At 40.8% G+C, this 16,666-nt stretch overlaps 1 protein-coding gene across 2 annotated transcripts; it reads right to left on the reverse strand.

Moving 5' to 3' along the window:
• Positions 1 to 7,487: 7,487 nt before the first annotated feature.
• LOC122550280 (twist-related protein-like) lies at positions 7,488 to 11,275 on the reverse strand. Of its 2 annotated transcripts, XM_043691027.1 has the most exons (3): positions 10,881 to 11,272; positions 8,838 to 9,960; positions 7,488 to 8,102 (listed from the first exon to the last, which is right to left on the reverse strand). In XM_043691027.1, exon 2 carries the CDS (start codon positions 9,629 to 9,631, stop codon positions 8,858 to 8,860), a length of 774 nt encoding a protein of 257 aa, XP_043546962.1. In that variant the 5' UTR covers positions 9,632 to 9,960; positions 10,881 to 11,272; the 3' UTR covers positions 7,488 to 8,102; positions 8,838 to 8,857. The 2 variants fall into 2 exon arrangements, with proteins under 2 accessions (XP_043546962.1, XP_043546963.1); XM_043691028.1 differs by lacking the exon at positions 7,488 to 8,102 and having other exon boundaries at positions 8,836 to 9,960; positions 10,881 to 11,275.
• Between the last annotated feature and the right edge of the window lie 5,391 nt (positions 11,276 to 16,666).

A 16,666-nucleotide genomic window follows, 5' to 3' on the forward strand; every position in this document is an offset into this window, starting at 1 on the left:
GAACTATAAACGAAACGATTCCGCCACCCCCCACTCCCCAATTTGCCTTAGTTTAGCCGTTCAGGCATTGTAGTGAATTGCCCGGTAAGTGGATGAGGAAAAGCGAAGTGATTATAACACCATGCTAACGGTCCCATTTGTCACGCACGGACAGATTGTGCTGTTGCATATCTTACAGAGCAGACCAAACTAAGCTAAAATACATTTTACTGCGTATATCACAGTTTTTTTTAAAAAAAAAGCCCCAGTCCAGTTTTATGGTAACATTGACCCAGAGATAAATCGTATTAAATTCATTTGTCTTTCTAATTCCCTGATGAGATTGGGAAAGATCGGGACATTGCGGCTCACCCCAGTGTACATTGCGGCTGTTGGGGAGAACAGGCAGCGACGGGTAAGTTAAAGGAGCGCTCACGTCCCTCCCAGGTAAGACTGGCCTTTCCTGGTGCGCGAACGCAAACTTTGAAAACAGTAACATTCTGCAAAAAAAAAGACAGAGACAGCACAACGCCATTCTAACAGGTTTTAGACACCCTCCCCCCCCCCCCCCCCCATTTGGAGAAGACTTGGGGAGAAGACAGAAAAAGAAAAGGCTCCATACAAGCCAACCTGCCTTGCCCTGATTCCCAGAAGGTGCCCAACAGCACGGGCTGTTTCCTCCAGGCCGCTGGCTCCGTTACTTCGCCCAAGACCCGGAAGCATTGGTGTGATTTGCTAACGAAGTCCCTTTGCTTTCTGAATGAAGTTAGGGAAGGTTGCCCATCATGATATTAAGCAAAACGCGATCCAATAACATCGCAAAGTGCAATACAAACAGTTTCACAGTTTATCATAACACAGACACGTGGGTTTCACTGTGGACAACTGAAGTGGCATGGTGATTGGGAAAACCATTGGTGAGAAACCAATTCTTCCCCATCGTTTCTCTTCCCCCGGAATTCGTTGGTTTTGGCCCATGGTACTGAGTAATGCGCGTGCTTATTGTCCCTGGTCACAAATGATCACATTTAAACCGTGTTATTAATAAACTAACGCCTGCCAGACAGTTGCCTTTCTCGGCAAACGGCACCGCGTTTCAGTTTTGTCGAGACACAAACTGATTTGATTTATCTGCTGCTCGGAATCCTCATGGAGCAAATACATTAAAGTGGCTCTCAGCATTTCAATGCACTGTCATATTTTGTGCTGACGAAAGGGAGCACTTCTTCTACTTTCAGAAAGAAAATCAAACCCCGTATCCTCAAGAAGACATGTTTAATACCGCGTGATCACAATTTGTCAGGTCGCTTTGGTTATTTAAATAAAGTGCCAATAGGGAAAGAGATTCTCCGGGGGGAAACATTGGGCGGTTTTCTCACCTCAACATCAGAGCAAGTGCGCGCTTTGTATGGACTAGCGCAGCCTGCTAAGGAGATTAGCTGAGAAATGTCCTTCATCGAAGGGAATATTTCCTTCCCTCTCCTTTATGGAACAAGCCAGATTTATATCGACCAGTTTGACTACGCTAGGCCTTCTGTGTGCTTCTCATGTTTGTATTTTACATCAGAGCATAAAGACTGTAAAACTATCAATCAACTAGTCCCAGTGATTTCACATACCAACGTAAAGAATAACGCCTTCCTAAATAAATAGCAGATAGAATAGTCACATTACTTAAAAGTCTGCCTATGGAGAGTTGAGAGCCATTGCCTTTGCAGTGGACACAGTGCCTATTCGACCAATAATATTACACTTTGTCAAATATTGATGTTGCACCAACATTTAAAAGCAGTGAATTTTAACTTGAGCAAGTTATAATTTATAAGATCAGAATCCCGGACAGGTGACTCGCTAACAGATGATTTGGGATGATGAGAGAAATCGTGCAAAGACTTTCGAGGCGGATCGAGATTTTTTTTAAATCAAACTTGATACACTGATAAAGTAAAACAAGAGGTCCCAGCATTTGGAGGTTAAATATTACTCTTATACAGAAACCGAATTAGCACATTGCATCATGCGGTAGTGTTCAGTTTGTGTGAAGTTGTATTTAGCCATCCTAATGTTTGCATCCTTGTCTCTGCAAATCCTCGTCAGAAACTCCAACAAATTAAAGATGACAGGAAATGAGAAGGGTGCGGGGAGGTGGGCAATCGAACACGGGTGCCTCGATCACCTTTTAACAAAACAGAACAAACGAAACCATCGCCAATCGATGGAAATTCAGAACACACGGGAACACCTTCATTCAAACCTTATGAATACTAGAAGCTGTTCTGGGGGATAGGGGCGATGAACTCTAATAAAAGCAATACCATTCACACAGGCTCCATTAAAAGCAGTTTGTCTATTCTCACATGCACAGATTCATCAACAAGACTTAATGAAATAATATTCATTTTGGATCGTTGCGAGAGACTTCGGCAACAGTTGACAAAAACTTGTATTGACTAATATTCTGTACGGCTGATCATAATTCATTACTTTGATGTTCTACTTCTCTAAGTCTAGCAATACACAGTTTTGGTGCGTTATGTTTTTATAAAACTCTGGCATTTAACGAGAATTGTGCAGGCAGTTCTTATGAATCAGGAACGTTGTATCCACTTTAATTAGAAAATTGAATCAACATTTATTATTCTCTTAAATATTGCTTTTGACACATGAATTAAACAAGGCTTTGGAGTTGTGGCTTCTGTTCGCTACACTTATAAAGCGTACCGCTGTCTCTTTCAGAACATCCATGCATCTTGTGGCTGGTGCGGCTGTCAGTACTGGCATTCCTTCTTCATGATGTTCCCTCTCGTCTTATCATCCTCAAACCCCATCAAACAGCAATCGATTAGTCTCAGCCTTCTGGCACCGAATCCGATACTTTTCCCAAGGATCAAACAACCACCATTTCTAGCAAAGAGTAAGGAGGAGAGAGAAAAAAAGAAAATAGAATCTGCCGCCGCTAATACCACCGGCACCCGATAAAGTAAAACTCAGTTTCTCTCCCTGATTCTGACCAGTAATTTATCGTCCCAATTCAATCCATTTTGTGTGAAAGTGTGGAAGAGGCGTGGTGTTTGCAAACCTGCACATCTGGGCTCTGCTGCACGTGACGGGTTTGCACTATCTATAACATCTGCTTAAAGTCATTCAGGTAGATCGTGCTGGCGAACAGATTGATTCGATAATAGTCGCTCACTGACTTCCTGGTTTGATTTTTCATACTTTATCATTTAAGGCCCAAAATGTAGAGGCGGAAACACAGACTTTCAACTACTTCTGAGGACAAGACAACTCAAAATTAATGGTAAACAGTAACGGATCATTTCTGTACAAGGAAATGGTAGGCAAGGAGTTGCCAGATAATTCAAACTAAAAGGGTATGGAACCTACAGGATGTCCAACACATTCGGTTTAATATTGCCTCTTCCAAACATATTTGTTTGACTGCTCAAAGCTGATTGGACCAAATGACTGACATAGAATCGTCAAAATTTTTCTGATCAACCTGTTCAGAGATGTCAAAACACACCTCTGCATGTAAGTAGGACTTAAAACTGGAGTTTCCTGACTCAGGGGTAGGGATGCCACCACTGTCCTTAAAACATGGTCTTCGTTCACTCAAGATAAACGTGGAGCAGGTGTGTATACAGACTGCAGTAGCAGTCATCTCAATACTGCTGTTATGGGATGTTTATACCCGAGTTCAAAGCTAGCTCACGTGTAATATCCAGTTTACTTGAAGTGTCATTAGCATTATTACTCGTCCATTCAATGTTGTCTATATTTTACAAAATAAGACAATAGGTAGAAAACAAAGACAGAATCGAATCAGATAAAATAAAATCCCCACCTTCTTACGTGGGAGATATTTGTAGGTGATTGTAACAGTTGGAGCTGATCTGTTGTCTGACATTTCTGCTGTCGCGGATGTATCTGGAAATACCGCGGATTCCCGAAAACTCGAAGCCACTGTGTCCAGGAAGGTGCACCACTCCAGTTTTAAAAGTCGCGCATAAGGACTTCTGTTGTTAGAGCTGAACAACCTGTGTGTCATTGGAAGCTTGTTTATTTTTGCCTGTATGTTTGTTGTGGGTTTTGGGGGAGGGCTACGCTCTAATGGCTAACATTCCTCTTCAGTGGCCCGCTGTGGTTTGGTGTGCAGCAGCTTTCAGGTGAAGAATGTCCTTTCTAATTCCATTTCCAGCATCACCAGCCCATGGCCCTGCCCCAGCCGCTACCCCTCACCATCCCCACTTTGCTAAACCTCTGCTCAAGTTGTTTATGAGACTGAATGAAAGAAGAAAAGTCTGACATCATTTAATTGGGACAAACGTTCACTTCTGAGGATTCCTGGGCAGCACTTCAAGTGAAATCATGTGCCTTGGAAGAATCTGATACTGTACAAGGTCAGAATATCTGCCAAAGCCGAGAACTGACAGAGCAACACACGTCGCAAAACCCCATCCAAACCTCGCCTTTAATAATACTCCAACTTAGGGATCATTGCATGATTTTTCTTTCAGGACTAGGTCCTCTCGCAATAACATTTTGACAAAATCTGGCTTTGGCTGCTGAATAGCCGGCGGTGCTGTCACCCTTATTGATTACCAGGAACAGCAGTTCTCTGTCAGAACACTCAGGGAAAGCCTCAGCAATGTTCTGGAAGATAATGCTGACCTGCACCCAACAGCGTTCATCCACTCATGGCGTTAACACAACTTGCTCAGAGTCCGGCACGCAACTCCTCAATGATTTGATTTTTTTTTAAATCATTTTTTGGCGTAAATGCAAGTTAACAAAATAAAAATCGAATGAAATGCAACTGTCCCCTTTTAAAGAAAAGTACGCTCACCATTTTTTTTCCCCGAATTGAAGCTATTTGGTGAATCATTGAAAATATTACAGCCCATGGGTTCGCTCAGGGGAAGGTAGGGCGGAGGAGTTACTCACTAAACAATAATATGGATTTCCCATTTTAACACTGCTCAGCTAGAGACTTATCAAAATACTGACTGGAACATTTACTCCAGGATGCAAGTTGCAACTCCCTCTGGCTGCGTACACAAATTACATCACAATTGATTCTTTTCTCTTTTTTTTTGGAAAAAAAAAGCTCCAAAATTACAGGCATCCATATTTTGAAGCAGGATTACCCTTTGGGATAATTAACTCATTTAGTACACTGGGTTAATAGGAATATTAATACAACCATAAACAAAAGCTGTTTTTAAACCTCATAGGGCGCACGGTCAGTGTACTCCAAGCTAGTGGGACCCATAAACAGTAGCAACGCTTAATTGAACATAACCCTTTGCATTGTGAATCAAGGAGCACTCATTCCTGAGGAAATTTTCTGCTTAAACATGGATTTGCCAGATTTCTGCCTATGTATATATTATCGACACTTTATTGCTTATTTTTATCTATTGTTTTGATAAACCCCTCTCCCTCCCCCGCCTCAACGATCTACTTTGAAGAGGATCCGTGAGGATTTTTTTTAAAAAAACACAGGCGAAACCTGCGTGGAGGTCTTGTTCTGAGGCTTTAAATGAAAGCTGTACAGACCCAGAGATGGAATAGTCAATCCAGCGGTCTTTAACTATGAGCCCAGTGTCTTCCCCAACTCATTCAATCTAGTGGAAAATAATGGCCAGTGTTCCTGAGGTCACTTGCTGCCTTGCTCTGGTTTCTATATTCAATATCATGTAATCATGTTCTAAGAAACACGTCCTTCAGTGTTTCAGAACAACTAACGATTAAATTAATCTTTGGTGCAACGGAACAATTGATTCCTTTTCTGAATTGAGCATTAGCACAATATATAGCATAGAAACACTTTTTGCAGCCTGAATGGTTGGCAGAAATTGACTGAGGCATATATTTTGGGGAGTTTTTTTTTCGAAGCGGTTGAAATTCAGCCTTTGGGCCTACAAACGGGGGAGGGGGGAGGATTCAATGCAGCTTGAAAAGTGTGACGGAATGTAGGTCTCTGGACAGGTCTTTGATGTGTGATGAAATGTCAGAGACAGACGAACAGCAATTGACGCCGAGGCCCATATAAAATCGAGCCGTGGAACTCACATTCCCAGGATCGACAGGAATGTGGGAATTACTGTATCCACAATAACTCAAACGTACCACTTTAATCTCGACTTGATCCTAATTCATTGCTTTCTCTCTTTACGTGCATGCATAGAGGTTATCCAATCGACGCAATATTCAATACCAAACTATGTGAACTTTGCTCAGACTTGATCTAAACCAAAAAGAAAATTAGCTCATTCTAGTACCATGTGCATTATCCGAGCAGTCAGCAACAAACATTAAAACGAAAGCCCCTTTAACTTACAAAAGTACGCTACATATTGAACTTCTTTTGCTATTTTAGTTAAAACACTCAAGCACCAAAGTTGTAAAGGGGTGAAATGCCTCTAGAACCAATCCATCAATAAGAAAGCAACGTGAGGCAACACCCTGTGTGGTAATACCTAGCGCAAGAGTAACATTACAAAAACATTTCAGTTACACATTACCACTGGCATGCTCTTCATTGGAAAAAATCGGGGGCTGTAAGAAAGCAGCTACAGCCCTGTTCCAGGGACTTTCTGATCTACTGTGTGCGGGGTTTGTTATGTTACACCATTTGGAATAACTGTCCGCAAAGTCAAACGTCCACGTCTTTTTGTTTGTACATGAACACCTCGCCAAATGCGCGAACGGCTAAGGTTAACTTCGAGGCATTTAAACGATAATATGTGTTCAGCTTAACAGAGGCATAATGAAAGACAAATGTTTTAAAACATGCTGTTTGGATTATAAAACTGAAGCATATAAACATCTCATTGCATTATCAGCGAAATAAATAAGGTGAAGTTTTAATTCTGAATGTTGGGAAGTTTAAAAACTACATCCCCATTGTACACCCAGTTCTGAGCAGGTAGATCGGCCACTTGATTCCTGCGAATTCTGCAACCAATTCTCTTTCAAAGTTATTCTGTCACGTGCTTTGGGGATGTCTGCGTGTTTATGTTCCACAGCACAGTCACTCTGCGAATATTAGTTTGTGAAAGATAGCGTTAATTCAGAAACCCCTCCTGAATTCGCCAACTAATTTTCTATTCACAAATGGAAGGGCGCGAACCGCTCTTTTTGGTCTTTTCTCAGGCGGTAGTTATGTCCAAGCAAACAGGGCAGTATTGACATGAATCCAGATCTTGAAAGCAACATAACATTGCTGTGCATGTTTTTAATTATAGGCCTCTAAAAGGTCAATAATCACCCCGTGTTAGACGGTGTTCATCCACTCTCGCTCTTATTCTAACTCGCTCGTCTTTGTCTGTCAGTAGCCGCTCTGTTTGTCTTGTGTGCACCGTTTGTTTGTAAAATTCCACTCTCCCTTGGGGCCGTTACAACTCACTACAAACAACTATTCATCACCAAGTTTACCCCCTTAAATAACAACCGAATTATACCGTAAAATAGCCGTTTGTGCATATAACTTTGCCTTAAAGTTTACATCATAGGTATTTATTGCAGAAAATATACAAAGATATTTACAAAACAATCACAAAAATATGAATGCATTTAGAGACCAGATCTTTATGCATTGAGACATGGCACATTAATAAATAAATAAATGATTTTCGAGGGGAAAGACTAACCAACTGGACTTTGCATAACAGTTTGGTCCATTTTCTAAAACTTATTGTCACTCTAGACCTGTTCGCCGTAGCACTTTTGGGAAAAAAAACAAAATAAAATAATTCAACTTTCCTGCGTCTTCAATAGCAGATATAGACATGATTGTTGAATGCATGCATAGTAAAGGGAGGAATGAGTTCCAACAACATTCATCGTCAGGATAAAAATGATGCGAATGGCAAGATACACCTCAGATGTACAAATGATTGTATAAGCCGCACGATTGGATATGTCCACGATCCATGACTCGTTTTCTGTAAGTGCTTTCCAAGCTCCTTCCACGAGATTTTTTTTTGGGGGGGGTTAATAAACAAAAAAATTCTCTTATGATCCATCAGTGGCAAAGATCAACGTGTTTTAAGTATCCAGACGTCAAACCCTGTTGTCTGTCCAGCCGTTGGCCCTTTGTGGCAAATCTTTTTCACCTAGAAAAACAGCAATGGATTACACTGAGATTAGCGAGCCAAGCAGGACTGCTTTTGGCACCTCTATTTGTCAGGCTTTTGCGGGGGTGGGGGTGGGGGGGGGGGGGGGGAGCGGGTGGTGGTGTAGTGTAGAATCTCACTTTCGATAAAGTGTTACATCCTGCAGTTGGGGATTTTTTTTTTCGCATGCTCTGTTTCAGCCCTTCTCGCTGTGGGACTGACTCTTTCAGCCAAGTTGCCTGGGTTGGAGAGTGGCCTACAGACAGGACAGAAGGCGAAAGTTCAGCTGGAGCCTTACAGATCAAGGTGGTGCAGCAATGTGGGAGGAGAACTGGGCAAAATCGTTAATTGATGAGGAACGCAGGCACATGTGGCCCAGGCGAGAGGGAAAGGGGAAATAAGGGGTTGGACCCTGGAAAGCAAGATCTGTAAACGTGAATGAATCAAATAAAAGAAAGATAAACCATCAAGAATGGGGAACACTAACCGCCGTTGTGCCAAGATACATCTGCAGTCTAGCAGTTTGAAAATGGTGCATTTGAATTCAATGTCCCCTTGATTTGTCACTACAGCACAAAAAAAACAAAACCGGCCTTGGTGGACAACCAGGGTACATGAAGATCATTTACTGCCTCAATGAACATCCAATACGATTTCTTTTGTTTGTGGTTTGGTGGGGGTGGAAGGGTTCAAACCGATCTTTATATTTTTTTTAAATGTCCACTTGTTGCTTACCTTTGTCCTCAGGGTAGCTGCTAGTGTGATGTGGACATGGACCAGGCTCCCTCCATCCTCCATACTGAGAAAGCGTAACTGAGTCTCTCGTGGGCCACATAACTGCAGCTCGACATTTTGTTGTCCAGCTCGTCACTTTGTAAGACCTGGTAAAGGAAGTCGATGTACCTGGCCGCGAGCTTGAGGGTCTGGATTTTGCTCAGTTTGTCTGACGGGAGGGTCGGAATGATTTTGCGCAGGGCAGAGAAGGCTTCGTTGAGGGATTGCGTTCTCTGGCGTTCCCTTACATTGGCCATGACCCTCTGGGTTTGCAGTTCTTCGAAAGACTGGGGGCTCCCGTCCCTCTTCTTGCCCCTTTTCACTGACGCAGGGCTGTCTGTTTCCTCTCCAGATTTCCTGCTCGGTCGCCTCTTTCTGACACTTTTTTTTAGCTGCCTGTCTCCTTCGTCCTCACTGTTGCTCAGGCTCTCTACTGGAGAGACTGGGGAGTTCTCTTCGTCCTGCATGACCGCTTCTAACATCGGTTTGAAGAAACGAAAGAATATATTATTGGGATATCCAGCTGACGCCCGCAACGCGGTTACAGGATTCGACTTAAATAATGAATAATGAAAAGGAACTGAACTTATCCAAACGAAGACTTCTAAGAGACGGCTCTGTGTTACAGGAAACTTTTCAAAGGGGTAATATAGCTCTGGGTGCCTGGACCTTTTGGGAGATCGATCTGATTGGCTAATATGAATTTTCATCACGAAATGAGGTGGAGCCTTTTTGCAAAGACCATCAGTTAACATATCTTCTGCAGCAATTACTTTAAACACGGGTTTCTAAAGCGGCTGCTGGCTCCATGTTTGCACATAGAATATTCTTGGAAAAAGGAAAACAATTGAGAATTGCTGATCAATGCAAACGAACGACTATTTGCTACAGGAGCCATTTCAGATCTTTCTTGGCTGCTTGATGTCGCCTTGAGAAGGTTGATTTGCATTGCAGTGGGCTCATAGCATTATGTGTATTGTTGTAATGAATTGTACATCAGGCAGAAGAAAAATGATTCTGGCCGGTATCTACTGCGATGTTGATTACTTCAAAGAATAGTACGCATTCAAATCTATCTCCAGGCCTGTGAATATTGGTGGAAAAGTGAATTTTGCAGATGAACCACGAAGTGTTATACATCTTAAGACAGGCTCAGACTTCAGCTGCTGAACTTTTATCTTTTCCATTTTCTGCCATCTTTAATAGTTCAATAGAGAGTTAATCCCTTCCCGCCAAGCTCAATGTTGGTATAATATCTGGCATAACCCTTACAATTAATAAAGGAATAGATACACACTCTTCATCCACATTTTATCTGGAAAAAAATCTTTTCCTTTACACTAAAGTACTGTAGTATAAAGTATACCTGCAAAACATAAGCTTTCCCTCAAAAAAGCACTTGCACAACTCAAGTGATATGTTACATCTCCCTATTGAGATATAACTTGACATGCGGGGACACACGATCTACCCGAAGGTGAGATGAGTTTTGTCTGCAAGCTGGCTATACCATTAATAAGGAGGTACATTAATTGAAAATCAAAACAATTGAATTGATTAGAATTTATTGTCCCGTGTACCGAGGCACAGTGAAAAGCTTTGTCTTGCGAGCAATACAGGCAGATCACAGAGTTAAGTAGCATAGATACGTAAATAATAGGTAAACAGTGGCAAAAACAAAAACACAGGGACGGGCGAGTGTTAATAAATAAATTGTTAGAAATGCGAAAGACACGAAGCGTAAATTGTGTAAGTTGTAAATTGTAGCAAGAAAAAAAGTCCTAAGGCAACGTGCTAAATTAATTAAGTGATGAAGAGAGGAGTTAGCAAAGGAGCTCGGCTGAGCAAATAGAGAGATAACATCAAACGAGTCGAACTAATTACTATGCAAAAGCTGAACGCTCTTGGTTATGAAAAGACAATTTGCAGTCCAGATTTCGAACACTACAAGAATTCTAGGCCCAAAGTCATGCTTGCTTCAAACCCGCGAATCGGAAGGGATACCTGTGCGGTGCAAAAACTTCCATTGAACGCCATCATCGAAATCCCCAGCCGAAACCATCAACGTTGCACCTCCTGGGACAAGGAGTTCTAGTGCAAAGTTCCAGACACAGCAGGATCTCCGAGTAACAGTCAAACTGTGAGGCCCAAAGGCAACATAAACATCACCTGGTGAGAGAAAAAGAGGAAAGCCATCCAAGAGCAGCACATAAAACCGTTTAATGTGAGTTGGTGTCGTTTAAAGTTGCCTGTATGGTATGCCATTAATCGCTGTGAGGATTTTTAAATGATCAGTAGTAATTGTTCAGCGGGGCATTGAACTTCCCCAAACAGAGCTGCTTCGTATCAATAAAACAATTTTCGGTTCAGATAGATATTCGCACAGACACACATAAATAAATGTTGAACAGGCAGCGACATCCTAATTATAAATTAATTGTATTTTTGGATTTAATAACCGCGTGTAATTATACATTTCCAATTTGATTTGATGTTCTCATCACAATCTAAACGGGAATCACTCAGAACGTTGTAACTCTTCCATTGGATAATGTAATGTTAGAAATTTGTTCAAAGTTTATCCATAACAATATTGAAGTAACCTAAGTAACAACATTGGCTTTCCTTTGGGAAAAATAATAATCCTGACGAGCTTCTATAGAAAGCAGTTTTTCTCTTTAACTCAAACAAAAGCGGAGCTGTGACAAGCGCTGTTAACAATACGATGTGCCCGGTCAGCAGTGCAGACGAGTTACAGCGTGTTTTAAACGCCACGATTTCGATGTGTCCAAGTTGGAGGCATTCATTCACAAATGCAGCGATCAATTTTGAATGATAGAGGGCGCAATTTCCTAGGAAAAGTAACAATTAAAATTGAAAGCGAAAGGAAGTGAACGTTTCGATTGGACTACCGTATGCTTTTCTTTCACATCTGAAAAGTTATATTCGACTGGAAATGTTTAATCTCTCTCTCTCTCTGCGCAGATGCTGTCAGCGCTGCCGGTTTCCTGCAGCACCTTCCTTTTTTAAAGTTTCGGATCTCCAACATTGATTGAAAGCAAAATGCTGGATTTATAGCATGAGGGCGTAATTAGCGTGAAGATATTACGGAGAACGTACAGCAAAGGCATACTTGCTGAAAGGGGAATTGAGGCGTGGTATATGAAGTAAAATGAGATGGTAATCCAAAGAAAAGGGAACGGGGAGGTGTTATTGTAGCTCGGGCGTTTGTGTTTATTGTCCCATTGGGGTCATTCAAGTTGCTTACAATGTATCCTAGCATCCTCTGAACTTCCTCCTCCCGTTACAAATAACCCAACTGTAATCAGGCTAATAAATTTAAGAATTAAAATAAAAGTTTTTTATATCCTAAATCCAAAAAGAATAACATTTGCAGTTCCAACTAATTTGCTGGTGTGTTTTAGTAAAGATGCCAGATTTGATAGCTGTATCGTGTTCAAGAACAAATTACCTTTATATAGCACCGTTAATATATAGAGCATTATGCTTCACAGATGTATTATAAATCCAACAATGACACAGGGCCACACAAGAAGATAGTAGGTCAGATTTTGAAAAACTTAGTCAAAAAGGGCAACTTCAATTCGTGTCTTATAGGAGCAAAGTGAAGAGGAGAAGCATTTAGGTGCAGGCCAGAGGAGTTGAAAGAAGATGTGGTAAGGGAGAGTTTGGTGTCATCAGAAGACATGTGAAATTTAACATCATGCTTTCCATACATTTTGCCAAGAGGCAGCATGTAGACAAGAAATTGTGGTCCATTGATAGTGTCATAGAGTCATAGAGATGTACAGCATGGAAACAGACCCTTCGGGCCAACCCATTCATGCCAACCAGATATCCCAACCCAAACTAGTCCCACCTACCAGCACCCAGCCCTTATCCCTCTAAACCCTTCCTACTCATTTACCCATCCAAATGCCTTTTAAATGTTGCAATTGTACCACTTCACCACTTCCTCTGGCAGCTCATTCCATTCACGTACCACCCTCTGCATGAAAAAGTTGCCCCTTAGGTCTCTTTTATATCTTTCCCCTCTCACCCTAAACCTATGCCCTCTAGTTCTGGACTCCCACGCCCCACCAGGGAAAAGACTTTTTCTATTTATCCTATCCATGTCCCTCGTAATTTTGTAGACCTCTACAAGATCATCCCTCAGCCTCCGACACTCCAGGGAAAACAGCCCCAGCCTGTTCAGCCTCTCCCTAAAGATCAAATCCTCCAATTTTGGCAACATCCTTGTAAATCTTTTCTGAACCCTTTCAAGTTTCACGACATCTTTCCGATAGGAAGGAGACCAGAATTGCACACAATATTCCAACAGTGCCCTTATCCCTGAGCCAGGAGATCTGGATTCAAGTCCCACATATTCCAGAGGTGCGTAACAACATCTCTGAAATGTTGATATAGAAAATATCTGCAGTCATGAAATAGGAGGAGAGAAACCATTGCAAGTGATTCTTTGGCTACAGTTAGGTAAAACTGGAAACACTCAAATGTGATTCCACTGATTAGAATTACATCAAGTGGGTCTCATGGACCAAATGTGCTCACAGACAGTATGTGAAGAAATAGGAGAGAAACTAAAGAAAGATATAAGCTCAGGGGAAAGCATTAAAGGAAAGGCAGCTAGGTGGGCTAGTGGAAGGAATGAGTAGAAACCCAGTCTTATTGATTAAAAAAACCCTTCCATAACCAAGATCAATTGAGTAAAATTTTTCTATGTACTGTATCCAATGTAACTATATCTTTCTTTAGAAATGAGGACCAATCCTATTCATGTGTGGGTTGACTATTACCTTTTCATTGTCTTCCCTATTTTACGCCATTTCCTTTCAAATAAAGACCAACATTTCATTTGCCTTCCTTTTTACCCCTTAAATGCAGGTACTATCTTCTTGTGACTTATGCACAAGGACCCCAAAAGCCCTGTGTTGCAGCTTTTTATAGTATTTCCCCTGTTTAAATAATATTCATCGCCACTGTTCTTTCTGCCAAATTGAATAATCTCATGTTTACCCACATACTCCATAGACAAGTTTTTGACAGTCATTTAATCTGTCCATCTCCGTCTGTAAGCTCTTTGGTCATCCTCACAACTTGCCAATTTTTGTAATATCTGTAATCTTGGTGATAGTACATTCACTTCTCTCATCCAAGTCATACACATATATTGTAAACATTGTGACCCTAGGACTGATCTCTGTGGAATTCCATTTGTTGCAGGTTGCCTTCCTGAAATCTTCCCACCTAATCCAATCTCTAGTACTCTTCTGTTAGTAACCCACTGATTAATATACCACTCCCACAAGCATGGATTCTTATCTAATAAATAAAATAATCCTGTGTGATACCTTAACATCTTTTGGAAATCCAAAGATATTGCATTTACCAGTTCTACTCGTTACTTCTTCAAAGAATTCTAATAAAATTGCCAGGAATGATTTCCCTTTCATGACGCCATGGGAACCTTGCTTGATTATTTAATGTGTTTCAAAAGGTCTTTTCAAGTATTTTATATATTTTGAAGTAATTTCTCCTTGTGGTTGTCCATGAAATGGTTGCAGATAGCAATTAAATAATGCCTAAATTTTATAAGCATTTTTAGTAAAATTCTTTGGATGAAATTATCTTATTTTTCCATTTTCATCCCTTCCTTGTAAAGTACCAATCCTTCCATCAGGCTCGAGTGCAGCATAAACACTGATGCGGACTAGTTCAGCTGAATGGTTTGCTTCTGTACTGTATATACGCTGTAATCATCCCATTACTGCTTTTGAAGTCTTTTCCACATGCACACACACATTCTGATATCTCGTTCTTGTAGCAGATCTCCATTCGTTCACCACCTTTGCAGTACTGCACTGTAGCATCACTTTGTATTAAATCCTCATGTGGGACTCAAACACACCGTTTGATACAAGGGCAGAAGCACTACCAACTGAGGCTTGTTTACATTCAGGATTTTTGGCTTCTTGTTCTCAGAGAAGTTGGAAAAATAAAGTCACTGGAGTCACGGAAACTGCCTCTGTGTACAGTCAATGTTTCTCTCTCACATATATTGCTAGACTTGCTGAGTGCATGCACATTTTCTGTTTTTATGTCAGATTTCCAACATCTACAGTATTTTGCTTATAGTTATTTAATCAATCTGTTTGAAGATAGAATGGTACACATTTGGGACAGGTAAAACTTGAAGCCAGACCTCCTGGCCCACATTTAGGGACTTTACCACTGCACCAGGCTTCAGTATTTTATCACAATATAAGTGATAGCCTCAAGGGCTATTTGCTGTTAAAAGAAAGTAAGCCAGTTTGGGTGTGGCAGAAAGTGCTCTACTCATGTAAAATGTTGAAAATGTGTTGCTGGAAAAGCGCAGCAGGTCAGGCAGCATCCAAGGAGCAGGAGAATCGACATTTCGGGCATGAGTCCTTCTTCCTGCGCTTTTCCAGCAACACATTTTCAGCTCTGATCTCCAGAATCTGCAGTCCTCACTTTCTCCTCATGTAAAATGTTCCTTACTGATACACAAAATTGGCAAAAATAAAGTGTAAATATAGTGGGAAAGGGAATTTGGTGCAGAAGGGATGAGCTTTTGTCCTTAAAATTCTTGGATTGGTCCATGTAAGATTTAGACAATAAATATTTAAAAGTTGCACAGTGATTGCTGATTGCAAATTGGTATTTGTATAAATGCCTGTGAGAATATGTGGAGTGATGGGACAAGGAGAAGCATATGTGGTAGTTCCAGGGGCAAAGATAATACGTAATCAAAAATGACTTAATGTGACATAATGAGTGTCAGTTTCCAAGGGGCAAAATCTTCACTTCCCAAAAACAAAAGTCTTAATGGGTAAGGCTGTAACATAAACTGAAATTAAATAAAAACATGCAAAAATACAAACAAGAACAGAGAGTATGAAAAGGAACTTACAAAGGATATTGAAACTAATGCACTTCCCAAAAACAAAAGTCTTAATGGGTAAGGCTGTAACAAAAACTGAAATTAAATAAAATTTAATGCAAAAATACAAACAAGAACAGAGAGTATGAAAAGGAACTTACAAAGGATATTGAAACTAATGTAAACAATATTCATGAATATATTTAAAAATGATGAAGCAGGATCAAAGTGGATTGCTTATAAAACTGGATAACTCTGATACTTTAAATGAAAATATGGAACTGGTCGGCATGTCTTTTGCATTGTATTTACAGCTGAGGAAGAAGATAACAGATTGAACATTTCAAGAAAGTTAATACTTCAGCAGGGGCAAGGTTTCACCAAAATGAATGTGAAGAAAATATTACCATTGAGGAAAATAATGGCACTAAAGAGCAACAGATCCCCACAACCAAGTGTTTTCCAACCCTGAAATTTAAAGGAATTCATTGAGAACATTCTGATGCCTTAACTGTATTCTCAGTGAAGAACCATTTCTCTTGATTAAATGAAGAGTCATGTAATTCTCTTTTTTAAGAAAGTGATTTGAGAGTTGCCATTGTCCATGCTCTTATTAGAAAGAGACATTGGTGTGTGAGTTTAAGCTGGAGGCTGCAATGCCTCAGGGTGAGGGACAAGGTTAAGAAGGCTCAGCCAACATGGTGACCTCAACCTGTGTTGCTAGCATCATTCTGCATCACAAGCTAGTTCTCCAGCCAACTGAACTGAACAATGTGAAAAAAGGACATCAGGGAAATACAGACCAGCGAGAAAGTCTACTTTATGGATCATGTGACCAAGCACATTAAAGTATTAGCTAACAAGAGAC

The sequence above is a fragment of the Chiloscyllium plagiosum genome, chromosome 5, assembly GCF_004010195.1.
Source record: "Chiloscyllium plagiosum isolate BGI_BamShark_2017 chromosome 5, ASM401019v2, whole genome shotgun sequence".
In the NCBI taxonomy this organism is placed as follows: domain Eukaryota; kingdom Metazoa; phylum Chordata; class Chondrichthyes; order Orectolobiformes; family Hemiscylliidae; genus Chiloscyllium; species Chiloscyllium plagiosum.

What these genes read in the sequence shown, in the direction of transcription:
- LOC122550280 (XM_043691027.1), bottom strand. Translation starts at nt 9,631, where the DNA reads ATGTTAACTGATGGTCTTTGCAAAAAGGCTCCACCTCATTTCGTGATG.